This window comes from Dicentrarchus labrax, unplaced genomic scaffold (genome assembly GCF_905237075.1).
Source record: "Dicentrarchus labrax unplaced genomic scaffold, dlabrax2021, whole genome shotgun sequence".
In the NCBI taxonomy this organism is placed as follows: domain Eukaryota; kingdom Metazoa; phylum Chordata; class Actinopteri; family Moronidae; genus Dicentrarchus; species Dicentrarchus labrax.
The window spans coordinates 22,757,039-22,784,980 of record NW_026136707.1 but is presented as its reverse complement, the minus strand read 5'-3'; the positions used below and the strand labels follow the sequence as shown (position 1 = coordinate 22,784,980).

At 42.3% G+C, this 27,942-nt stretch overlaps 1 protein-coding gene across 2 annotated transcripts in view; it reads right to left on the bottom strand.

The window, feature by feature from the left end:
* Positions 1–27,942, bottom strand: part of zfpm2a (zinc finger protein, FOG family member 2a) — a 117,126-nt gene that overhangs the window by 64,350 nt on the left and 24,834 nt on the right. For both annotated transcript variants that reach the window (XM_051406916.1, XM_051406917.1), the window contains exons 2-3: positions 20,779–20,937; positions 13,739–13,840 (exon numbers count right to left, since the gene is read on the bottom strand). In XM_051406916.1, coding sequence (XP_051262876.1) covers positions 13,739–13,840; positions 20,779–20,937 — 261 coding nt within the window. The remainder of the gene's footprint in view (positions 1–13,738; positions 13,841–20,778; positions 20,938–27,942) is intronic.

Sequence of the window (27,942 nt, the reverse complement as noted above, 5' to 3'; positions counted from 1 at the left end):
CGGCTACTGACATTCTTTGTAATTATGACTGCAAAAAACACTTGATGTCACAGTGATAAGTCAATTTCTTACAGCCCCAAAATCCCAATTCTATTACCCAACCACACCACAAATACATTTTATACAAATGCAAAAGTATTTAACCTGTCAAACTGCAAACGACAGACTGAACCAAGAGGAAAGCTCATAATGGGCTATTAGGAGATTTAACAAACCCAGCGCCTGTGTTCTCTCTTCAACGCTCCTCATCATCCAATTCTCAAATGCCACACACTTGGCAAAACAGGACTCATGATGTGGCTCAAGAGCTGTACCCCCTCCTCCAAATCCCAACCAACCCCTCTCCGCCACCTTCACCCTCTACACCCACCAACACCCCCTCAACCACCACCTACTCCCTATCCCCCACCCCACCCTCGATAAGATCATCATCTGTCGCTAGACTCTAGGGTCTGTTCCTGCACTCCACAGATACTTGGCAGACCAATGAATGTCCCTTTGTGTGGAGAGATCCTCCTCAGATAGCACCCAAGATGCTCCATGCTGGCATCTGTTTGTCTTTTTTTGTGTTTTTTTTTATGTGTGTATGTGCGTCTTGTCTTTCTTTTCTGTTATGGTGCAGAGGAATAGGGAACCTCATCTCTCCCTTCAATGGCATATAACTGAATACTAATGAGTTTCTCAGTGGCAGGGGGCCAGCTTGGTAGGATTTAAAGAGTAAATGGGTGTGGACTATTGACAGACAGAGACCCTAAAAGAGTTGAACTACTACTTTCTACTTTAAAATAATATCATCAGATATAATTACACTTTTCAATAAACCCTTAACATACCACCTTTTATTTCACATTAAATTCACCTTGTTCCACACTGTCTGACAGTGTCACATGTAGATTCTGAGGCTATGATGTTTACACTGATTGATATATTCAAACCCCATGTTTTTGAATGGCTGCACCATCCTATCAGATTCTACATAGATGATTCATGTGCATATTTTTAAACAAATGTCCCCAAAAGTTTGGAATTTAGTTTTCACTGGAACAAAGTTTGTCTGCACAGCATGAGTTTGTAAAGATGTTTAAGGGGTTTAAGGTTTTGAGTATAGTAGTTCATATAAGTTATATATAGTTCATATTAAGTATAATGTGTATGTTGTAAACATGTTTAAACGCAAAACAGCACTCCTTTAAAGGACCAATGTGTAGGATTTAGTGGCATCTAGTGGTTGCAGATCGTAACCAACAGGATTCCACTTGCCTTTCAAGCGAGTAGGAACTAGGGTGGCCGCAAAACGTCTCAAAAAACATAAAAAGCCCTATAGAGCCAGTGTTTGCCTGTTCTGAGCTACGTTAGAAACATGGCAATTCAACATGGCGGACTCGATCGAAGAGGACCTGCTCTCGCAGTAGATAGAGCTCATTCTAAAATAACAAATTCATATTTTGTGGCGATTATACACTTATTATTACCTATGAGTATTATGTTCCATTACTGCAAATATTTCATCCAGAAATGTTACACACGGGAGCTTTAATTGAAATGCTATAATGTCCAAACAGGTTTGAATTAAGACTGCAACTGAAATATTCTTTCCTTTAATTCTTTGAAACGTAATGATAGATTCACATTTCACTGTGAATGTTTCTATTAATGCACATCAAGTGTAAGCCTGAATTTTAATTTCTGGCCGGGAGTAAGGTCTCTGCTAATGGTCAGAGATGACAAATGACATCATCAACTTGCTACTGCAGATTAACATTTGTTAAAGCAATGGATCAGCTCTAGCTATTTTCAACATGAATTTGACTTCTCTAACTAGTTCAAAGAACCAACTTCAAGGAAAAGAAATTGCCCGCAGCATAGAAAAAATACCCTGATTACTGACAGAGCTTATGGTTTACTTCACCTTTTTTCCAGTTATCTTGAGCACATTAACAGTAAGGGTGGATGTTCTGGCGAGACAAAGGACGACAAGAGTAGAGACAAGTGGGAAAATGTGCTTGAGCTTCACACGGCAGATGATCCCTCTTGATATCAAGCAGTACCTTTGAATCAAAGCAAATAAATGACTGCTGTTCAAAGTTCAATAACCTGCGCGTGGCAAATCACAGATGTCTTGCTGAATCCCAGTCATCTCCACTGACAGGCCGTGTTATAGAGCCAGCAAATGGGCTATAAATTAATATACCATGAGAGAGGCATATGGGGTGAAATGGAATGTACTGTATATCGGTTCAACAAAAGGTGCCACATCTTTAAAGCAGATATGTGATATGAAATTTTACAGCTAAAGGAGAAATGTCGCAGAGCTTTGATAAGAGAGCGATGAACTTTCTCCCCCCCCTACCCAAACTGCTATTACCAGGTCCTAGTGAGCAAAATGCATCATTTATAACCCACAGCCCACACTATTATCTCTGAGAAAGGCACTTGTTTTAAAACAGTGGAGGACCCCCACCACCAGCAGCGCCACCTTGTATCCTCCACACCCACCTCTACCCACCCCCAACCCTCCCTAACCCGCCTAGATGTGGCTGCTTCTGGCCCTGAACAGCAGGGGGAAAGTTGACCGTTCGCTGGAGAGCAAGTTTCCAGGCAACCACACGGGTTTGAGCTATATAAGGAGGGGGAGGGTTGATTTGATAGGGGGAATCACCCCTTCAGGTCAGGCTTGTTTTCTGGCTTTGGGGGGGGAAAGAGTTAAACAAGCCAAAGGGATTAGGGCACTTTAGCTGTGACACTCCAAACAGGCTGAGCAGGGGGTTAGGGGGCAGTTGGGGATGGTTGTGCGGGTACCTTGGATGAAGGACTCCCACCCCCTTGTTGGAGAAGGTTCCGACAATGTCTGCAAAGTATTGTTTCCAAAATTATTCGCTTGAGAGTTAGGTAAGAAGAGCAATACCACTCTCATATCTGTCCCTTAAATTCACAGCTACAACTGGCAGCTGGTAAGCTTAGTTTAGCAGAATGACTGTAAACAAGAGGACACAGCGAGTCAGGCCCTGCCCAAAGTAACAAATCTACCCACAATCATCTCTAAAGCTCAATTTATCGGCCTTTTTACTGGACCGTTATGCAGCGGACTATTTCTTGGCGCTGAGACAAACAAAATATAAAATGTTAATTAATGAGCTTTAAAGGTGCTGGTAACTGGATTTTGTTACCTTTGGATAGAGCTAGCTGTTTCCCCGTTTCCAGTCTTTGTGCCAGGCTAACAGAACTGGCTGCTGGCTGTAGCTTTATATTTAACGGGCAGATAAGAGAGTGGTATCAATCTTCTCATCTAACTCTCAGCCAGAGAGCAAACACTATTCCTTTAATGAAAAGGCAAGCCTTATTTGCAGGTCTGAGACAGGACTGTGACAAGTCAGATGTGCTACATGCCCATCCACCCCGACCTCCACACACTTACTTTCTGCCTTGCTACATAAATGGAACACTACTTCCTGCGTTGGCAATGAAGGTTGGCAGTGGAGGTAAATCTTGAGGTTTGGAATTGTCCAAAATGGACAAAACTCCTAGGGATACTGGACTCAGTATTTATATGGGGATCCAAATCTAACCCAGGATCTTGCCATGTCCATGACCCTCTTTGAATTTGAGCTGTAGTAAATAAAGTAATGAAGAAATGAGAAAGTTTAGTATTGCACGGGTGCACTGCACACACACACACACACACACACACACTCACACACAGGCACTAGGTCCTGCAGTACATTACCAACACGGAGACTGTTGTTTGGTGTCACTGAACAATTGAAATATACCAGTTGTCAAGCACTCCGTTTCATCAGAAGCCTGGCAAAGTCAGCGGCAGGCTCGCTGACAACGATCTCTGAGACATCCATCTTTAGAGAAGCACTGCAATTTCTTTTGATAGCATGTAAAGGGAGACAGCAAAACTTAAAGAATGACTGTCTTCACACAGAGATATCAGCGTATCGTCGACAACATCTAGAGGACACACACCACTCCAGCTGCAATCTGATTATTTTAAATGCTTTCCTTAAAATTTCAGAACCATCAAAAGGACATTACTCCACCTGAGTGTGTCAGGATGAATGAGTAATTGATGGTGTGTGCATTGGGAATGCATGTATTTGAGACGGATGGATAAAGACTTTCGCTAGCAAAAGGAAGTTGCTGTTTTGTCTGTTCAGTGTTGCCATAAATAAAGTGTGTAAAACACAGCATGACAAATAGTTATATTTGGAAGGAAATACAGGTGGAGATTGGTTGGAAAAATCCTCCCATGACTAGGCTGTGAAATGTCTAAACAAACAACTTTTTAGCAATGAACACAAGTAAACATTGCTACCTCCAAGTCTTGATATTCTGCAGTTAATTCTGGACTATTTTTAAAGTACTCCTGAATCTCCTCCCAAGTCAATTACCAGGCTGCAACTTCCCCTGGGTAACGGGGAATTCTGTTTTTTCCTGGGTGACCTAGTTGTCTTTTGTGAGTAGGTTTTAGCCGGAGCAGTTTGACAGTCAACAGATAAGATGGATTAAGCTTTTTTTTTTCATCCAGTTTTGATGTGAACAGCGTAAAAGCGGGTTAAATCATTGAGTTTCAGGAGTATTTTTAAATGCCTGGAGATAGTGCGATAAAGAAGCTAAACCTAAGACTTGGGCCGGGAAGGTCAAGGTCGCGGCTTTGGAGAGCAGCTACCCGGCGACGGGGGCCAGCTCTCCTCTCTCTGAGAGCGAGTCGAGCGCCGCAGCCGAGCCCACCTCTCATCACTCCCAGAAAAGATACACGAAAAGGAGTGAAACAAAATCCAGCGAGAGCTCGACGGGCGGCATCAAAGAGCAGCGCACCCTTTGCCTTGTGTGGGTGCCTGTGTGTGTGTAAGTAAGCGTGTGTGTGGAGGGTGGAGGGGGGTTGTTTAGTTCCCGCTTGCATTCGCGTGCATGCATGAATGAGATGGGAGTGTGTGTTTGTGTGCCTGCCTGTGTGTCTGTGTGTGCACTGTAAAATATCGTTCCTCCATGAGCAACTAGCTCCATAATTATGTTTTGATTATTTGCGAGTGCTAAAATAAAACAGCAATTAATCTGTTGATGTAAGACAGAAAATAGAAGTACGACGTACATATTAAACAACCCAGTTTACAGAGCGATGCAACATTAAAACAAAATCACATTTTGAGAATATCATTTGTACACCCCCTCACCACCTCCACCACCTCCCCTTCCCGCCTCCCCCAAACCTGATCTGAGGCGTGCTTAACATGCGCATAGGAGCTGACAGCCGTACAATCACGTGACGCACCTCAGCCAATCCTGAATTCATTTGAATTTTTAAGCCGCGCTGTGATGAAGCCACTTGAGCATAAGAAAAGGTGAAGAGGCGACTAAAATAACAAACAAATCGCAACGATACAGCAGGTCAAACGCCGCGTGTAACATGTTTGTTTATCACGTGTCACATCTGGCCAACACTGAGAGGTTTTTGGTTCGAAACATTTCTGAGGGGACATATTTAGACACATTTTGTGGACGTCTATTCCCCCACTGCTCCTCATGTCGGTGACAGGGGAGAGTAATCCTATACACAGGCTGCTATTGTGAAATGAGAAACTAGCCTCCTTCACTGCCAGAGACCAGATGCACCTCTCCCTCTCTCTCTCTCTCTCTGTCCTAATCTGTAAACGACTTAAAGGAGCCTTATCTCCGGGCTCTTCTGCTTCATTTCATGCTTGATTTACTTTAATTTGTCTGATAGGGCACAAGGATTTGGAAATGGCCCATCTTTCGGTGGAAAATGTTCTGATTTTTCTCCGGCATTGTTATGTGGAGGTTTTTGACTTTTCTCTCCCCCTCTCTCACTCCTCCTTCTCTTTCCTCCATCTCCATCTCTTTCCCACTCTCCCGCTTCCTCGCTCTCCCTCCCTCTCTCTCTCCCTCTCCCTTCCTTTCTTTCTTTTTTCATCATCCGTCTTTTTTTTCTTTTATGGGGTGGGGTGGTGGGAGCGGGGGGATCTTCAGTTGCTCCAGTGCAACAGTCTGTTTGAGTGCATTTAGATTCGAGCTAACACAGCAGAAACAAGTTTTCCATGAGGTGTGATTTTGTGATGGGCGACGGCGACACTGGAGTCGTGTTTGCCTTTCAGATCCACATTGGGCGCAGAGCAGCCGAGTGCTTCAAACCACAAAGATCTTATGTTTAAGTTAAGAGGCGACTGGCCCTCCAGTTTAGCAAGTGGGTGAGCGGCTGGTGCTGATAAAGTTGCTCCACAATGAGGGACAGGGACAAGCGACATGTCTACAGATGCCTCGAGTTCTTTTTCTGCCGGTGGAACTCAAGTACTTGCATGGCTGTCTGGCTGCTCCCGTCACCAAGACATTTCCCCCACTTCTATTTAGTGACTGAATGACAGTAGAGGCAGTGAGCTATGATTATAGGAGCCCATATCTTACCAGATCCTGAATAATCTCCATCTCCACCAATGAGCAAGGCACAGAGGTGGCACAAAAAGCCAGAGAAAAAGAGACAAGGAGAATGGGCAGAGCTGTCCTGTGTGTTCAGAGATGTCATATAGTTCCACTGGCCTCCTCTGCACACTCAGTGTGGCCACTGAGAGGCAAAGGAAAAAGTCTAAATTCATTCAACCGGAGTCAGTTTGACTAATCTGAACAGTGGTAGTCATAATCAAAGAGCATTAAACATTCAAATCTGTGAAGAAGAAAAAGGGCATGATAAAATAGAAACCTCCCACATGAACTGGAGGTCTGTATTAAACAATTAAGAGTAATTCTCAACTGCTAGTAACGTGTGATTTCAATTTCCCACACAAACTGACATGAAACGTCACTAACCACACCTCCAAAACACAATGTGCATAAATACAAGGTTAACTACACACACACACACACACACACACACACACACACACACACACACACACACACAAAAACACACAGAGGAAGAAACAGGGAGACCATTGAAATTCATCTCACAGCCTGAATTTACTTAACTGCGGGTCTGCGCGCAGTGATAAACGGAGTGATGATCCGGCAACACGTCTTTATCCATGCTTTGCTTTAATTAACGGCGGCTTGTTTGTTGAAAAGATGATTAATATGCCAATGAAAATTGCATAATTGAATACCACAACACCCGCACAATCAGGGAGGAACATGCCATTTTTTATTAACTTTTTATTATCATTATTATTACTATTATTTGGTATTTTAATTCACTTGACAAGCGGGGCCCACCCCCCACCACCCCTAAACAGAAAAAAGAAGGAGGTGGAATTGGCGTGACCAGCGGGCCAAGCTGGGCCCAGCTGTTCATCACCAATGAGAGGCCTTCACAGGCGGGGGGCACTGTTCTGATATCAATACCTATCAGTGTGAAGGCTGTACATGCGTGTGTGTGAGAGAGAAAGAGTAGGGGGGGTTGGGGTTTTAGGAGAGATATGGTTTGGATGGGACTGAGTGCATTCCTATGGCCAAATAATAATGTGAGGACACCGAACCCAATGAAAGGAAAACAGTCATGCATATGAAACTGAGCACTATCTGAAGCAATTGCATCCAGATTTTGCAAATAAAAAAAGCCTTGCAAATTCATGCATGGAAAAGAACTACAAACCAAAGTCACTCAAATATACTCAGTTTTATTTAAAAAAGGCAAAAAAAAAAAATGAAAAATTCCACATGCAAGTAAGTTTCAGTTGAGCAATCCAGAGTTTACCCAGCATTATATCCCCTAGCACTGCTTGCACGAGTGTCTCCATGTTAATGCTAAATACACACATCAAATATTCAACCAATTACAATGATACCTCTTAGAAAAACGTGTGCAGCTACAGCGCCTGGGAGGGTGAGCATTGCAGAACAAACATATTCAGAGAGCTAAAGAAAGACGCGATGGGTGTCAAGTCCCCGGGGGCAGAAACACCACCACCAGCCGCGCTTTAAGTCAGCTCCACATTTAAGCAACAGCTCTCTTCTGTATCCTTTGGACTTGTTAATGTGAAATAGTAATCACAGTAAAAAGAGGGCATTGTAAGTGGACACAAATTCAGATGAAATGTGGACAAAATGGTTGGAAGTGAATTATCTTATTAAGAGCATTCTCTGTATGCCACATCCCACGTATCCACACAAAACTAGCACTGAATATGGTGACATCTTCCTCAGATGATAAGAACAGTGATTGCATTTTGCCCTATTTTAGATTATATAACTAACAACCATGAAGTTCCTTCATAAAGCCTCTTAGTATAGCGGATCAGTGACTAAATTTGCATCAGGGCGATACAGCATAGGAGTACAGTGATTTGTCTAATCTCTTGTTGCATATTTCATCATTATAATCACACATTGTGAATTTGTGAAAGTGTATGTGTGTGTGTGTGTGTGTGTGTGTGTGTGGCAGTGGGGGAGGGTGTTGTTTCTGCACACAGGTGATGCACATACTGTAGTTTAAGGCCTTCATCAGCCAATCTCTTAAGAAATAAATGTGTTTGGAAAAAAGGCGGACAATGTTTACACATAGCACTTTGATTGCAATTTAATTTTACATCACTCAGGGCCCGCAACTCACAGAGAAGCTGATGATGGACTTTCATCATCAGTATCAGCAATCTCAGTGTCATTCATGTTTTGTGAGACTTGTCTGAAGACTTTGAATAAACCCCTGGAGGAGCGAGATAAAACCTTCCTTTTCTGAGAGAGAATTGCCATGATGCACGTCCAAATTTCTTGATTACAAGACGAGGGGGGGAGAAAAAAAATAAAACCTTGAATGAAAGCCTGCGCTGAAAGTTTTCAGTTTGCTGATATAACAGTCAAGTGTGTCTATAAGTCTACTTAAAACGCTTAGGTATCAGTGGAGACAGCTGCGACACCCTCGTCTTATGATTCTGTCGAGACAGTACACTATCAAACCTTTCATACCGTTCCCAAGCTACATTTCCGGTGACAAAAGCTTTGCGAAAGCCTCCTGAAGGATTCATCTATATCCTAATATTTCCAATCCAATTTAACTGGAGCAGCCGGAGTGGTCTGAGCACTAGTTTACCAATCTTTGCTTTCCAAGACTCTGTGTGCTGAAGGCTTGAGGGGTTCAATCAATGGCGCTTTGATCTCGGCTGGAACCATAATTATTTAACATTGTTACAAGGATTTCTCTAATCCATCCTACCATTAAATCCCTTTTACACCCTCATCTTCTGCAGCCTAATCTGCATCTGGGTGCTCCGTTTGTCTCTCTCCCTCATTTCGACTCGCCCCTCCTTCCTTGACGACACCCTGACTTTATAATGGACTTGGGTGCTGAGTTAGAAAATGCCTTGTTTACTGAGTGCAACCTGACTGAACTGTGCTCAAATGGACTGTTGCTGTGGAAGAATTTTAAAAGTTTTTCACTCTATTTGTACTGGAGTTTGGGTGTGTTTACTTTCAGTTCAGTCGAGGCTAAATGCTGAAAGCGTCTAACTAGCAAAAATATGAACATTATGGACTGTTGATTATAATTAAACAGACCTGAAGGTGAATTGAATCTTCTCTATAAAGACCCCATAACCGTCCACCTTTGTTTTAACGTCTTCCCATTTTTCCCTTAAGAACAAGAAGTTCCTTTAGATGAACTGCGGGAATTTCAAAGTTCAGGTAACTGATGCCCAAAAGGTTTAATCCCATCTGTTTATATTGGTGATCACTTTGACTCCGAACAAAAAGGGCCCACTGTCCTTTTGCAAATATTTGCATGTCTGTGTTTCACCACGATATAAATAGCAACACGGGCAACCGCAAACATTTGTTGAGGCACCTGCCACAGTATCGTGGCCATCTGGTCTTCCAATTCTCCTAGCAGGACATATGTGCATTAAACCTGAAATGGCTATTGTTTTTTTTTGTTGTTGTTTTTTTTTTTGAGACTGGAAGAAGAAGACGGATCGGCCACAGACCCTTCTGGGTTGGCTGGAGTCAAAAATGAGACTCGAGAGTTTTTACATCTGAGTGAAGCTGCATTTTCAGCGTGTGCATGTTTGATGTCTTGAAAGGGGAAAGAAGGGGGTTGATGAAAATGGATATCGTTTTTAAGGTGGTGGGGGGGGGGGGGGTTTCTTTGCTTGTGCTCCGTCTGTGTCTGACCGTCAGGTAGATTCTTAGATGGCCACTCCTTCAGCTGACCCCTGGCCGATGCCCAGCTGGCGCTAGGAGCTGAGCAAGCCGGCCATCAGGCACAGCCAAGAGAAGAGATTTGTGGACAAGGTGATCACATGGCTTTTGTTACCTCTCTGCCACACTCATCTCCTCCTCTTTCTGTATCTCCTCCTTTGCAGTGTGCCTTATTTTACATGTATTTGCTGCAATATCTTCAATCCTGTCACCAATGTGAATATTTGAAAGGCAGGCTAACTCAATCAGGCTTTTCGTTTCATTACTACTGATATTATTGGGGTTTCTTATTTAAAGACCAAAATAAAGATCAGTTTAATTCAGAATATAATTAATTCTTGCATGTTGTTTCTAATTTTTGCGTTTAAGGGGCACTTCCATGAAGTTGGGGGACTTACAACAAACAGATTTTAAAAAGAATGGTGAGAAAAAAACAGCAGAGCCAGTGATATCCTGACTTTCTATGAAGTCTAGGTCAAGCCCCCACTAGAGCCTACATTTCCCATAATGCTCTATAATGTAATAATCAAACACATCTCTAGTTAGATCCTTCCTGCCTGTTAAATGCTTAAAATGTCCTTCAAAATCCATGCCCCCAGGTTCTTTTGAGACTTTAGGTCCCTTTAATAATGTTTAATTCTGCTAAGTGTAGTTATAGAGAAAAATCCACTTTGGTAGACAGTTGAGGTTTTTTTGCCTGAAACCATTGTGCTAAATACATTATATGCATAGGATAGTCATGTGTACCTGCTGTATCACTATAAATTCAGGTTTAGGCCAGTTATATATGTCATCCAGCCAAACTTCATCATATGAGCGGTGGACAGCACAGACAGTATATACAGTTCATTTAGTTAAAGGCCAGTAGACCTCTACTCTTGCTTCAGATATTAATTAGTTCATAAATCACATGTATGACTAAATAGCGCGCTGAAACAAATGGTATTTTATAGGCTTAACACTTTTCGTAGAAATGACAGTGATCATAATTACAGCGCTCTTAACGAACCCTGGATTTCCATGACTTTCATAAGGGGGTGTAGTTTACACGAGCAAGCCTTTAGATAAGACTGAGAACAAGTTCATTAGCAGAGTTAGCTAGCTAACGCACACCATTCCCAATTAGCCTAGAGGAGAGCGAGTGGGAGAGAATGAGAGAGACAGAGTCAGATTCCTATCACCGCCAGTCCATGAAAATGAATAGAATAGCATGACACGCTATCTCCCAAATCAGCGGCTGATTGCGAAACATCCGTGACGAGAAATGAACACGAGACAGAAGATCAGTGTGCAGATTTGCTTAAGGACATACTTGTAGAGACGAGGGGAGAGAAAGGGAACTCGCTGGGTGTTCCACATCAGAGACCCAGCACTCTGAGCAGCACAGAAGAGGCAGCTATCAGATTAATAGTGAGTCATTCTGCACGGTTCTCTGCTGTTCCAGACAGAGAAGACAATCAGAGAACAGGGGGCAATCGTGGACAGCACTTGACATGAGTTACTAAAGTGGAGATGAAATGCGGGGACAAAAAAAAGTTCAATTAAGGGATGTAGATTGTAAAGGCTTTTGTTGTTACTCAGCAAAAGGGAAACGGTATGGAGGTGCTTCAATAGAATCACCAAAGCAGGTGGGCATGTTCCGAGTTAGCCCACCTCATTAAAAGGCTTCACTCTCTTTTTATGTAACGGCCATTACACATCCTATTCAGATGCACACGCGCAGTGATTAAAAATTATCTGTTGGTGATCATAATCACACCTGCTTAAACTTAAGCCAAAGAATAACAAAGAACTTTTGAATGCTGAACTATCTGAACATTTACAAAGAGATTAAAGGGTAGACAGTTTCAAACTAAATAAATTTGCTTTTAATCGCTTTGAACAGGAAGTCATGTCATTTCAAATGTCCCTATCTGATTGTCTGATTCCCCTCTTTATTCAAATTATAACATGCCCATCTGACTTTTCCAACACAATGGGAAAAATTAAAAAGGGAAATGACCTTTCATGGCAGCCATGATGGGAGAGTGAATGGCATTATTATGCGCCAAGATTAATTTCTGCCCACTCTATGCTGCCCATTGAGAAAACAGAGGGGCACGACTGCCTCAGTGTAAGTCACTTACTAATTGGTTGGTATATCATAGAGATGTCTAGAAAGTTACATTGGTGGCAACATGTTGATTAAAGAAGATTTTTTTGGTTTTTGTCTGTTAGACCTGGCTTGATTGTGTATAGTCCAAATATAAAAGCGTGTTTCCTTTTTCTGCGTTGGGTGCAGCCATGTGCTAAGTGCCATTTTTCAGTTTGTAATACAGCAGAGATTAGGACACAGTGTTGAAGTCTTCAAACAGGATGTCACTTGATAACTCGGAACCACTCAGGCTGTGGTTTAGTAAAACATGAAATGGGCATCATGTCTCACATCACCTCCTCTGCAGTTCAGCCAGCTTCACTGTATGCAAGAGACACTTTACTCCCATAAAACTCAAGTCTTCCTCCTCCTCTCTCTCTCTCTCTCTCTCTCTCTCTGCTCGCCTGTCCAGCAGTGTGTTTCTGAGCCTCTAATTCTCATTCTGATGGCTAAGTAGAAGGGGGAAGGATAATTACAGTCAGTCATACATCTAGTCATGCTACATCCATCCCTCCTTTTCAAAGCAGTATTTTTAAGCTCAGCATTTTCTCGCCCAAAAGGGCCTTTTTCCGCATGTGATGCCTTCTTTTTGTCATGGCCCCCATAGTTCTGAGCTGACCCCCTCAGCCCTGTCTCCTGACTGATCACAGTGATGGTTTATTACTGTCGTCCCAGCGTTCTTATCTTTAGCCAGCAATGCTCATTTCCTTCCCCAGATTTAAATGCAAATGTGAAATTTAATGATAAATGCATTATCTGATAGGTGCGATAACACTGATTCACTGTCAGTATAAAATACACACCCCGGGGGGCTTCGAGCTAGCAAGCACAACTTGCCCAAATCCACTTTTTTCTCCCTCTCTCTTTCCTCTTTTCTCTCTCTTTCTCTCTCTCTTTTTACAAATGCATGTACCTGCAATAAATTCTTGAGGTCATTTTATGCATTAAAAGGAATCATATTTTGTGTGTTCAGCAGTGTGGGTGCAGGCTATTGCTGAGCAGTAATTGCTGTGCAACTATCTTGTTCAATGTATTATCCATCACTTTGATGAAGTTACTTTTAGTAAAAGGGCAAAACAAGATTAAAAAAATGTGTTGTAAACTCTTCAAAAAAGCTACATCTGCATTGCATTATAGGTTACTTTAAAAAGGGGAAATGATAAACCTGTTTTTTTGTGCAAACAGTTGTTGGTAATTGAATGTACTCTGAGTGGTGGGTGTACATTCAGTGGCTTGTTATATAGCATGCAGACGTCTGACTCATTTGTCCATCTATAACTGCTATATAAGACATAATGTTAAAACCAGTCTACACATACTCTGTTGCTCCTTTTCTGTCTAATGCCAAAACCAAAACCATCTGAAACTATGCAACATGCATTGCAGTTTTGTTACAATAACAATTTAGTTACAATGGCACTAACAGACAATTTAGGAAAGTGATATGATGGCTTTTCTTACTTGGACCGTCCCATTCGTCTGTCCCCACGGCAGTATGCCTGGTCTTCTCGCTCTGGCTGTCCATCTCTGACTCTCCTGCTTCTCGGTTGCCATCTTCCTCTCCTGCAAGGCAGAAAAAGATTAAGTCCTATAAAGCGCACAAAAAGACACAAAGTGAGCAGCACTCGATTCAAGTGTAATGCTCAGACACCTTATTTAATTAATCACTGCATTATGGACTGTGCTGCCCTTCTAAAGGGCAGATTTTTAGGACTTTGGATACCATCCCAGAAACAAATCGTGTAGTTTTATAACTCCTTCCTGTAATATTTGAGTGTGTCACAATCTGAAGTCATGTGAGCCATTGTCATGGTGTGTGTTTGTGTATTCTGTATATTTGCTGTGAGCTCACCATGTCCAGCTGTATACTTTTATGTAAAAAGGAGTTCCCATGAGTGCTTGCAGGAACAGGAGGAAGCCCCTTGGAACAGGAAGGAAAGCAATGTGTGGGAGAGAGGTGGCTATTTATTACCGTTTGATCTATTGTGGAGCGAGCTAGAATGTGTGTTATAGGATGTAGGGCTGATTTACAGTCTCAGGGCTCACACAGACCATGCTAAGGGATATTTGGGTATCTCTCTCCGATGTGTAAGTGCTTAAAGACCTTGTTAAACAGACTCCGCCTATGAGCGCAGCAGTAACACTGACCGGAGCTCTTGTTGAGCACTCTTAGATGCACTTACAGTTAAAAAAAACAACAACTATTTTTGCATGTCTACAGTAAGCACAGTTTGTACTCAGAGTTTATAGGCACATAAATCAGTGCTTAGTAGGTGCCCCTAGTGTGGTGCTCTGAATAAATCCAATGTGGCTGACACAGTGGTTGCACAGTGTCTCTCCAAACTCGGGAAAGTAAGAGCAAACCTGCTCGGGGCATGTAGTGGTAGTTGATAGTTTGTGGAGGAACATTTCTCTCACTTTTGTCACCATATCGTCTTCATCCCTTTGATGTTTTAAACCCAATAGTTAACGGTCAAGGACAGGCCTGGATTACTACAATGGATTACTACACTTCATACACCCAACAAGGAAAAAAAGGGATGGATGTGTAGATTTAAATGGGAATATATTAGGATAACAAAGACAATATACAATTAGGATGTGGCTCACACTGTATGTAATACAAATCATATCTATCACCACATGACAGGACATACACACATGTTGTTGTCATATGGTTGTTTACCACATCTGTATCTGATTTTTCCCCCCACAGCTTCCAAAAAGCATTTCAGAGTGTTAGTTATCACACTTCCAGTGACAACTGCCACGGGACACACACTACTTCACTCGCACGCCGTCCGTCCTCAGTTAGGTTAATCTCCAGATCAAGCACACACACCATGCTTGTTTAGCTTTTTTTTTGACATGGCTCACTTCAAAGAAGGTAGCAAACATTGCCAAAAGGATGTCAGCTTTCCGCCTCGCACTAAAAGAGGAGATGTATACGAAGAAAAAAGTGATACTGAAGGGAAGTCTGCAGAAATGTCCTACTTACAGTACATGAGGTCATTATGACCCAGTTTTGCTTATGCAAGTGTCTGCTTGGGCTGGCGATTTCTCCCCCCCTGCACACTCCCTCCCTTTCCCAGTATATTATCAGGGAGCCCACTCAACTAAATTCCCCCACTATTTATTGTTGGGCCCGGAGAACCTCTTTAGCATACTAGGCTCGTATTATGACGAGGATAACAAAGGCGTATATCAACAGTTCCTTCCAATGGAGCGGAGTTTAAAAAAAGCTGGCGAGATAACATTAAAGGCACTACCTTGATCTCAGGCGAACATGTTAAGCCCTGTAACGAAACGTATTGGAAGTGTTTAATTACAGCCCGGGAAATGAAGCTACAAGATGATTCCTTAATTAAGCAGTGATTAAGGATTTTCTGCCTTCTATCTAACACAGTTTGCAATGCATTTTAAACACAATCGCCCAGGCAACCTCACAGGGAACAATGTCACAGGGCTTTGATGAAGTTTCCTGCACAAATGTCACCAGTAAAAAGCAGAGCAGAGGAAGAACTGCTGGAGCAGCACTCCTTTGCTTACAGTACGGCTTGATAAAACCTGGAATATAGTGCAATACGGAGACCCATTTTTATGGTTTTAAACCAATTTTGACCTTTCTGATATAGAAATAGATTGACTGAGGTGCTCCATTTTTATTCACAGAGGTCCACTATAAGTAATAGAGACTGTGCCTTGTTTCATCATTTGAATTGAAACCCTCTGCTGTCTTATCAAGGGAGACATATTGTCAATGATCATCCTCTACATTATCGCAGAGATCATAATTTACATCTGGCTAAGGTTCCTTTTTTCTGTGCAGTCAAATGGAGATACTTGAGGTGGAGTGAGAGAAGGCAGAACAGAACAGAAGGGACGGGGAGGGCTGGGGAGGCGAGGCGGCCTGCTGGGTGCAGGGTTGGCGGGCATGCAAGAGGAGCCAGTGAGCTGTTAAAATCAGCCCTATCGCTGCTCTATCAAAGGACAGCTCTCCAGCCAAATCGCAGTCACACGCAGCGTGCTATGCATTCAGGTCAATAAGCTTATAGGCGATTTACACACACAATTCCTGGAGCAAGGTAGCAACAAAGTCATATTGGCTTTTTCTCTCCCTTTTAGCATTGTCTCTGCCAAGAAAGCCCTTGAAAATGTCAATCTCTCATGTGCGACTTTAAGGAGCTCAGAGCGCTCTAATCCTGACCACTGAGTCTAGAGACAGGTCGCAATTTCGGCAAAATGGAGTATAAGTATTTTTAAGTCTTCATATGGGATTGCACAGTTCTATATGTTACTGAATTCTAGGCTCAATGACTTTAACCCACTGCCACTTTTCTAAACCCATCACAATCTTGCTAGTATTGGAGCTTGGCAATGATTTCCAGAATGTAATATTAGGGGGGATGCCTGCTATTCCCCCAACAGTGGTAGTGCTAGTCAGTTGATATTGCATATTTGGTTGTTGATGCAGATTATGCTGCAACAGATAAAGTCAATTCCAGGAAGCAACCTCTTTCACCAAAGTCAAGCATAGCTGTAAGACTTCTCTGCTATCTGAAAAATAGGTTTGAATTGCATGCAATTTGTGGCAGGCAGAGCACTCCAATGGAGGGAGGCTATTAGTGAAATGCCTTGCCACTGTCTCTTTAAATGCCAATAAATTCCCATCATTACAGAATCTGGCAGTTTTCCTCCCTGTCTGCAGCCTGGGTCTTTATCTCGCTCTGCCTCAGTCTCTGAGCATGTAGATCTGGCCCAGTTAGATTGTCATACTTAACAAACATTAATGATTAATTTCCTCCACTGAGTCAAATGGGGCTAAAGGGATGACTCGATTCATCTTATCGCACCACAAATTAGCATTTCCCCATATTCTCCAGCATCAACTGTGCATTAAAATTCCACATTTACCATTCTGGGCACTGGCAGCTGTGGCGAAAGAGCCAAGGAGATCTTCCTCCTGTGTTGCTGGAGATTCTGATTACTTCTGTGTCACACAAAGAGTGGCATAATTAATTCTGCCACTTTCTGTTTGTTACTGTAAGTCAAATTACTCACTGAGAGGTTATTTGAAGGGTCAAGGTGGGTTTGTTATTTACTGTGTTAAGTCTTGGGTATGCAGTCCTGAGCTTTCGCTCTTCACTCACACTGTGATAAAATGTTTCTGCCTGCATTATAATTTTTGTTATTTGAGGAGAATGCGGCAGAGGAGTGCAAAATGTTCACATTTGACTGTGCTTGATGTATCCTGACACATAAGCACTCACAACAGCATCAAAATCAAGTAGTTTGAGCTGAAAAAAAATCATGTAATATGACTTCACTAAAAGGTGTTTCACATTGAGGAAATGAGACACATGAAATGACATGTAAATTTACTGTCAGAGCTAACTAAGGAAGTCATTTGTCATCACACAACACTTGGAACGCACAAAAGGAACAGCTTGTGGCAACACCCTGTGCTGAACTTCACAGATAGCCAACAATAAAAGAGGGGGTAAAACAGCAAGGTGAAATTTCACAATTTCAGTAAAAAAGATGCCACTCAGTGTATATAAAAGAGGTATCTTTCTTACAATTATGGAGCCAGGTGTGTCAATAGAGTATAAATCTTTGCTGTGGAGTTCAACTGTGGGCTCTTCACAAGCAGAGCTCCATAAATGTGAAATTGACCGAGCAGGGGAAGTTGTTTGAGGTAAGATTCTGTTTTAATCGCAGGAAAAGCCAAGGTTATTTCTTTAGATATGTAGTTTTTCTCACAGAGCTCTCAATAGGTAGACAGACCCCCTCTTGTTCCATGTATATTAAAACAGTGCTCCTTCTCTCTGGCGCTCTACTATTCTACCAAGCAGCCTCATTTCACACCCATGTATGTTGTTTCAGTAACATTATGTTGAGTGTCACTGACTAGGGATTTAGGCCTACACAATTTCCTTTATTACTGATAATATTGATGAGCTGTTCCCAACCATGGGGTTAGGACCCTCCTATATGGTCCCAACGTAATGATGAGGGGCAGAGATAGTAGGAGAATACAGTATCATCATCATCATCATCATCATCATCATCATCCTCAAAATAATAAAGTATTATCATCAAATTATATACTGTAATATAAAATATATAAAACAAGTAAAAGCACTTATTATGCAAAATGGACTTGCACTAGTCCTTTTGTTTTTAGCTGCATTATACTCACAGTTTAGCATCAGTGAGATTTCTCATTTATGTTGCAAAGGCAAAGGCCGTGTGTGATAACACCAGCTTCTTGCAGACAACCACGAAAGCACCCAAAACCATCGAGAGCCATGACACCATTAACTAAACAGGTTATGGAGTCAACCATCACCCAATTTAGAGGTTCCCAAGCCTTAGACCAGGATGGGACGTCAAGGTGCTCCATGCACTTATCTGGGGAGTCCCTTTTCTGCAAGGGTAAGGCAAATGACTGAGTCTTTGGTGGCATTCAACTTCTTGACCTTTGCGCCTTTAAGCGGCTTTGCTACTTCACCGCACTCTGATCAAAGTTAATAAGTGCTTCATATGTTAATGAAAATTGGTACTCCTCTTTGTGTTCCTACAGCTTTTTAATACCTATTATAGACTGAAACTTTTAATGGAGGTTTTAGGTCCCCCTGACAAGCCCATTTCAGAGAGTGACTACACAGATACAAGGCTAAGCTAAGACCAGAGAGTCACTGCTCAGTGGAGGAACCTTACACGGGAGACCTTATTCTCCGGGAAGCAGCAGAAGATAAAGGCCATGGGATGAGTGGCTGCTTTAAAACCCACGTTCAAGTCCGCACAGGGCTAATTACAGCACGCCATCACATTTGAGAGGGTTTAGTTAATCAAGGGGGCTCTCTTTTTCCTCCTATAGTCGAGGAATAACACACTTAAACCATTTAATGCCGCCAGGATTGCGTCCTGTTTAATTCACGGCAGTTTCACATAAGTGGGGTAAATTTAAGCCACGCAGACATTAGTTTTAAATAGATCTAATTGAGGAAGGGATCATGGGGAAAATGGCTACACCTGATGATTGCGCACAACTTGCCACGAGGAAAAAAAGAAATTCGGATAGTACATCATTTGGGTCTTAGGAGGCAAAGGGAGACTTAGCTACTGTAAGCTTAGATAGGCAAAGTAATAAAAAGAATCTGACTAGTAAGGCTTGTGTATGACAAGGAACAGATTACCAGTGTCGCCAAAAAGTAGTATTTGACATATGGGATTGCTATTTAGTGTTGACTTTATTCATAAACATGGAAAGAAGATTTGAGGCCCAATTCCAACACCCTCTACTTTATCCAAAACAATGGAAATATCAAACAGCTCTGACAAGGTTCTTTGAAGATTTTCAGAAGTTGTACTTTTTTTTCCAGCTGTAGCCACCAATGTGTACTGCACCATCTATTTCATAGCTACTGGGTTATTACAAGACCATACATTTCACTTTGAAGTTTGTGTAAGGACACATTACGAAGGAGACAAAGGGTAAAGCAAACGAGGCGTCGCTGGTAATTGCAATTTCCGAACAATTGTGCCGTTCAACTTTTCCCGGAGAACAAAAGGAAAACATTATTGATACGATTACCGGGGCATAGCCTACCTGAAACATGAAAGATTTATTTTCCTTCAATAATGTAATCCCACAAGGCACATCAGTTTAGAAGTGTGAAGAAATAATTCTAAACAATTTTCCCTTTGAAAGGAGAAGGAAGAGGCAGACATTCAAAGCATTGGTTCTTCATTAAAAAGTCAAATTTATGGCATCCGTGCGCCAGTAAGAGTGGGGACACCTGGGGTAGTGAAAGCCACGCGACCAGGGGGTAGGAAGAGGGTGGGGGTTTGGGAGTTAGGGGGGAGGGAGGCGGGACAAGTCTGTCATCTTCACACTGTAACCTGGAGCAGACCACAAATTAGCTCCTGTGATGGCAAGGTGTGACCGAAATGAAACAAACATACAAAGAAGCAATCTAATTGAATTGGAGTTCAAAGAGGACTCGGGCGCATTTGGCGATGCTAAGGCGCTTTATAGTGCTGGACCTCCGAGCAGTAGCAGGTGCTGCTGAGTGTTCACAGAGCTTTAGCGCCCGCTCAAAGGGAAGTGCTACGCTCTCCAGTGCATTGGTGTACCGTAGCACACCTTCACAGCACTATCACAGAGGGAGAGCCAGTGTTGCCGATGCCATCGCTCTCTCAGATCAAACCACTGCTCTTGGGTGGATGGCTGGGATCAAATATCAAAATGGATAGTTTCAACTGTAGGCAGTGATGCGGGAGGAATTCTTACACGGACACAAGTTCTGCCAGGTTTGATTTGAACATGTTGAGGAATGTTATTAGATGCCATTGGCAGGAGTTTAACTTATTTTTAATGGTTGGCACGACGGTGGCTTAACATATTGTCTCAGATTAGGTATTAAAAGGAGCACTGTACACTGCTTGTGGAGAATGGCTTTGAAAGTTTTGGTTTATAAGTAAATCATCCTGACCTTTGTTGCAGAAGTACTCCATGTCTTCACAGCTCATGTTCTCAGCCTCGAACTCGGCGGAAAAGTTCTCCTCCACCGAGAACTCGTCTTTGGCCAAGAGCTCATTCTCCTCGGAGACGCACTCCTCCTCCTCTTCCTCCAGGCCATCCTCCAGAGGACCTGAGGGAGCACACACACAGACACACACAAACACACACACAAGGGAGATGTTCAGCAGTTTCATCACATCCTTCAGGCTCCTTAGGAAAAAAAAGAAAACTTCCTCCTCTCTTTGTTTCTTTTGTCGAGTTACTACAAATGCAGATGCAACTCAAAGCGTAGCACAGCACTGTACTGTCTACAAGCTCCATGTTCAGACATTCAGTATAGACACAGATAAGGCTACGTCAATAATGAATATTATTTTACCATAATATTTCACAAAGGCCCCTCCATTTTAGCTATTGAAAAAGCCCTCCGAGACTGTGTGCTTTCTGAAAAACAATGCGACATGCAGCCAAGGTGAGCGTTGATTTTAATCCTGCTACCTGCAAAACAAAACCGCACACAGACGGAGGGAGGAGGAAAAAAAAAAGTTCCTTTCCAGACTTTTCATACAGGCATCAGCATGGGAGGAGGAAAGAAAATACTTTTATTAATTTGTTAGCCTTATCACAGGGTACAATGTTGATTTTCCATTTACATTCCATGCCTCCGGGTAATACACCAGTGCAATCTTAAAGGAGACACTTTTCCGTGTGATTAATGTTTTCCCCCCTCTGTGCAATATTATTTCTTTAAATCTAAATGATTTCAGAGTTTTGCTTGTAGCTGTACATCTCTTTTGGTATTTGCATATTACCATTTTGCTTCAATCAAGGGCGTTGATGGAATTACTGTACTGCTACCTGAATTGTATTAGTCCTGAAAAACATCTCACCCGGCATTTGAATGTTATTAAGATAATGTTCATCTTGCACACCTCTCCTTCCAAACCAAAACATGTCTGCAGTGTCTGCACATGAATTACCATAGCATAGAAGTGATGGAACACTTCAAGTTTAAGGTTAGTTTATATTTGAAATAACACACTCCAAGCAAGAAACCTGCATCATTTTCTTAAAGAAAAAATAAATCTCCTTCTCGAGCTGTGTTTAAACTGAATAATCATATCAGAAGTGCTGCCATTGCCGCCTGCTAGATGTGGATGCTGTTTCCGTTTCTGCCTGTCACACATGAGCTATGTTGCAGCCTCTTGTGCATCATCCCGGAGCTCAAACAGAGTGCACTGATATCCTCTCGACACCTTTCAACGTGTTTGTTCTATTGTAGCAAGAGTGAGCCTCTCAGCTTTAATAAAGCAATAATTTCAGTTCAGAAAGTGGGGCTGGTTTGCCTCTCCTGTTCCTCTTTCTTCCTGCACCGAGCCTCATAAAAGACCCCCCTGATGTCCACAAACTGCTTGCTCTTTTCATTAGTCTTATAAATTACTCCTTTGTAGAGGCCTACATCTGCAGGAGCCCCGGACATGAAAAGAATTAGCGCACAGATCTCTAATAGACACTGCGGAGGCAGAGTGCTGCTTTTAAATTAGGATACAGTTTTATGATCTTATCTGATGCCTTCTGCTGATTCGCTGAGGAGTGAAGTGAGGCGTGAAGTGACTCGATGAGTCTACCATCGCTTAAGATGATACTGAGAGATAAATATCGCAGTATCAAGGGGAGATTGTATGACTGGCGTTAAAAGCTCCTGCCAAGGCAATTGAAGACAGTGTGAAAGAAAGCGGGGAAATACATTTCTATACACACACTCTGTACACATTCCATTACACAGCTGAATAAGAACTGTGTGTACAACTAAACGATTCTTCCTCTGTTGCCGGCAAATACAGCAGCACTATTGCACCATAGAAAATAGACCTACAGTGTTGTGCGATAATAAGGGTAAAGGGAGATTAAAGATAAACTTCATGGTCAATAAGACACAAAGATTAGGTGGATAAGATGAGATAGAATTGAGGTTTAATAGACTCAGAATAAGGGCATCTCACTTCCCCACTCTAACAGATAGTAACTAAATGGAGCATTTTCAAACTGATAGAGATACCGGAGGCCTTACTGAATATGGAAAAATGAAATACTCCACCCAGTCAGAGACATTAAAGGGGGTCTGATGGCTACTTCTTGGGGACTGCGTAGATTACCAAAGTTTATGCGCATTCTCACATGTTTAGTTTATTATACAGTATTCATTGCATGGAGAGACCTGAAATTATTTCAGAGACAGCAATGATAAGAATAATGACTTTCTAAACGACTAGCACCACACTCCTAACTCATTTTCTGATAGTGGCGTTCCTGCTATATTTAGTTGTGTACTGTTTAAAATCCTGTCACATTCACTGTGTGACCCGCGCTTGTTGGTGCATTTCTATAGGGTCTGCTGACGAATTGGGCCGGAGGAATGTCTGCTGCTTCACCCTCTTATCAAGCCTCCTCTGGAGTTCAGATGGCCAATGACACCGCGGGGAGAGTGTCCGCATTTCACGTCGCCACAGAAAACAACACTGTTTTAAAATGCTGCAAAGTCTGCTCTTTACAACAGACCCACAAATCTGTAAAAAGTAGGGGATTTATAATGAGAGGTGATCTTGGAATTAAGCTCACAGAAGACTGCTTTGGAAGCTTGCTTGGAAATCTTTGTGAATGCTATGTGGTGTCTTTTACTTATTGCATCTGTCTTGTCCTTGCAATATAATCTAGATACCCTGCTTTGCTCCATATGGGTGCCTCAAACTATTCTACTGTTCTCAAAAGAAAAGGCAAGTCACCATTAAATGGCGGCTCTTTTGAAGTTTGAAGCTTTCAAAACATCTATCAGTTACATTTCTAAAACCCAGTTTGTTAAATCTGAAATCAGTGACTTTCAAAACAACACAGAAAACAAAATACTTTAGTGTTGAGTTCATTAGCCAATAAACAGTTTTTTTTATATATTTGATTGATCAGAATAATATATTTATACAGCAGAAAGATTGAATGATTTCAGCCTCTTAAGTGTCATTATTCGCTGCGTTTCTCTGTTTTATATCATTTTAATTTGAATATCTTTGGCTTTGAAGATTTGAAGATGTTGGCTTGTGCTCTTTGAACTTTTTCAGGCATTTTTCACTTAATTTGCCCATTACTGAATGGATGGTTCCCAAGTTGGAACCCCAAAGGAACCCAAATGAATCTGAGGAGGTCATATGATGATAAGGTTATACAAATAGTCAGTAAATAATGAATAGAAATGTTACACACAATTATTTTCCATGTTTAAAAAATCTATATTTTTCTTGTGGAATTCTAGATACTTTAACCATTTCAGGCCTCTAAAAGTTCTTCAGATGAAACAAATTTGATTTAAATGCAATAGCCCATAACCTGTAATGAGTCTGAAGAGGCTTCATTTTAAGGGGTCACAAGCCAAAAAGGTTGGAGACCACTCAACCAAACAATGAATCAATTAATCATGGAAACTAATCATTGGAATAATTAAGAGAACGATTATTAGTGTCAGTCCCACAATAATCATCTTTACCCTCTAAGTCTGACAGCTGTTCTCTTCAGACTTTTAAGTGCTAATTCATGAGCTTTACTTTCTAGAGAAAGGCTTGGTTTGCTAAAATCACCCCAGCACAAAGACTCATATCTGCTCAATTCTAAGAGGATGTTTCAGGAAACTGCACCCTGCCTGAACTTCCTCTCAATCAGGGTCAGTGTCCAGGTATCCCTGCACCCCCATAGCCCTGTCATCCACACCCTCCGCCCTGAACTGTATCATCCGCATTCATCAGACTCTTCCTCTGCCGACTAGAGAGAGAAATCTCAGCCCCTGTTCAAACAGTCATGCAGCAGGAGCAGCAGGCAGGAGCAGCCAATGCTAATAGAGACATTGGTAGCTGAATGCAGGCTTGATCACAGTGGCTCTTTTGTTCATGGCATGGCCTCTGTCTGATAGGGATCGGCCATGCGGAGTGGAGCTCTGGAGAGGGATATGGTAATGCCCCCACTGAGTCTATAAAATGGGGTGATACTCTGAGACCATATGATGGACAGAGGATTAATGAGTCACAGAGGAAGGGGAGCAGGGAAGAGAGGAGTACGGACAGAGGTAGTGGAATGAGCATATCTTTCAGGAAAACACTGTGTACATGAGTCTGTGCCTCAGTGGACTAAAACAGAAAATGGAAAAAACCATGTGCCTCGGAAACTCACACTTAAAAAAAAAGAAGAGCTCTAAACAAATATGTGTGTATGTGCAAAACTGTACAAGTGACTGCTAATTTCATGGCATGCTTTTTCAGCCGTCCGCAATGTGGGGAGCTTGTGGCCGGGCTGTGATAGCGATACCTCACATTATCAGCAGGCTCCACAGTGTGATGTGTGGATCACAAACCCAGCCTCCTCTATAGCTCCCTAATTAGAGGTGAGGTAATTGAATCTGACAGAACAAAGCGGCAGATCTCTATAAGCATGGAAATCATTTTTGCTCCCACCTATACAGTTTTTCATCCAAAAGGTCCATTGAAAATGTGTCCAAGCTGGCCTGGGGATAAAACGTAGCACCTGAGACTAAACATGAATGCATAATGCAGCCCTAAAATCCAACAGGGCCATGCAGCACAACCCCTGCCAACTCCGCTCCCTGTGACTGGCCCTTTGTGCCAACACTGATACTGGGCCTTCCTCACTTCCAGGTGAACACACACGCACACACTCTGCAAGACTCTTCAAACTTCTGCGTGGGAGGAAATATAGAAATATGGACTTTGTCTCAAGTTGCAAGTAGCCAAATGCTGTGAGCCAGGTAGGCTTAGATACACATTCATGTGTTTACCTCCACAGCTGGAGGAAAAAAAAACGGGTAAACACTCGCTCTCTGACAGCAAAGTGTGAGAATAGAAAAAAAACAATTTTGTCTCATCTTGCACGAAGGGTTGGGGATTCTGAGAGAGAGGAGACAGAGAAGGAGGAGAAAGTGGAGAGAGGCAAGGAGAGACTGGGGGCCATACTCTCTCCTCAGCTCTAATGACCTTTGGGAAGCAGAGGGCTCCCTCAGCCTTGGAGGAGACTTAGTGTATATGTTACAGGGCTCAAGCCTCTAATTTAATCCTTGATCACTGTAATGAAATAGATACCATTTATGCAACTCTTAATAGCTTAATGTGCTACAGGAACCCTCAAAGGAATTTTTCATTTCAAACATCTTTTTTCATACTGCGTAAATGTTACAAAAAAAGAAGCCTTTTTCCAAGTTGTACACTGTGATCAAACTAAATGTGGAGCTAATGCTGTAACACAAGTCAAAAGTAAATTACCATTTTGTATATTGTCTGTGAATGGCTGCTTGTGTGTAAGTGTGTGTGCATGCGCTGGGAGGAGCGTGGAACAGCTTCAGTGGAGACTGATGTGTTCTCAGAGCTGCAGTCTGTGACCAAGAATAAGCGATGGTATTGTTTAACTTGATTTTCCGGTTGCTAAGCAATGTAATTCTCGTGATTAGAAATGGCTGCCTTCCTAAATTCGGGCACTTACAATCAACAGTCAACAAACTGCTCGAGAACTCAGCACCAACGCTCGTCTGGAAATTGCGGTGAAAAGGAGGGAGGGTTGATCTGAGGGGGGGTGGGGTGAATAAATGTATTCACATCCTTGAAAAACACACATGAAAATACACACACTTCTGCGAGCCTGCAGCGCTGGAGATGACAAGGCGTCTAAATGCAATCGGATGACATCATGCATTTAGATGGCCCACTAAGTTTACATTACTGTACATTTATGCTTCATGCAATAGAGAGACACACCCAGCGGCTGGGAAAAAGTATCACTGTCAATCTCCAAATTCCTTGTGAGAGTGTTGCCCAGATGCAGAATAATCTTACTTCCTTAAGACAGAGATTTATTTTTGTTCACATTTCTCAAAAAAAAAAACACAATCCTACTCGAGTATCTTATTCCAATCAGACACAACGTTGGATCCCAGCATGTTTGCAGAGTTGCTAAGTTCTGTGTTGTTGCGCCCAGTGTTTCTGTCTGGACTGTTGAAGGGGAATAACACGCTCTTACTTCTTTATCCAATGAATTTGAATTGGAATGGCATGAAAACATGCTGGCATTTGACTATGCCATTAAAATGCTGGAGGCACCTCTGAGCGTGCCCGAGGGCTTCAGCAGATGCCAGCCAGTTTCTCTGTGGAGTTAGCTGGGTCCTGCTTCACTCTACTGCCTCTACTTGCCTCTCTAGAGTTTACAGAGACACACACGTCCAAGTGGACACTGGTGCAACGTTTGGTCCATAAAAGTCACAAAGCTAGTCCTCCAACTAATATGGGCTTAGCTAATGCCTCTCTCACAGGGTAACATTTGCTTTGCGAGGGCGACGAACAGATTAAAATGCTGTTAAAATGGCCAGCCTGCTGTATTTAAGCATCCTCAAGTCCTTCCTGTTACACACTTTGCTTGTCCTCTGGCTGAATGATTTATTAGTGTCATTCTGTTACTTATAAGGAAATAAAAGTTAACCATGTGCCTGTACACCGGATGTGACAGCTGAAACAAAGCAGGTAAAATATGTGTGGTCTTAATTACTGGTTTATAAGCGAGCTTTTCACTAGAACGTTCACTTTTAATGAAGCCATTGACTGAGGCTCCTCCAGGGAGCTATCATGGTTAAGTGGGGGCATCCATCTTCAGCCATTGGCTCGTCTGCAGACGAGTGGAGGCTCTGTCTACAGCACGCTCACCTCATATTGGCTCACTTTATCTCCACTAAGTAAAGTCTGTTGGAAGGTGCTAACACTGGCAAAGAAATACTTTTCTTCAGCAGCTCTGATGAGGCCGAGGGAGTTTTTATCCTGTAGTGGCACAGAGACACTTCACTGTGCCTTAAGTGCTTAATAAGATGCCGCTGTTTAACCTGAAAAGCATCGTATTCATAACATTCAGTGGCCCAAGAGTCTTCAGGGGCTGGAATAGCAATATTGTCAACGCTAAAACTGCCTGTGCAACAATTAGCTTTTCGCCGAGCGTCATTTCAAAGAATTTAATGGGAAGCCTTCAGAAAAAGAAAAATGATTACTGTATCAAATAATGTAGATAAAACAATATTTTCCCATCAAGGAATTTCTATGAAATG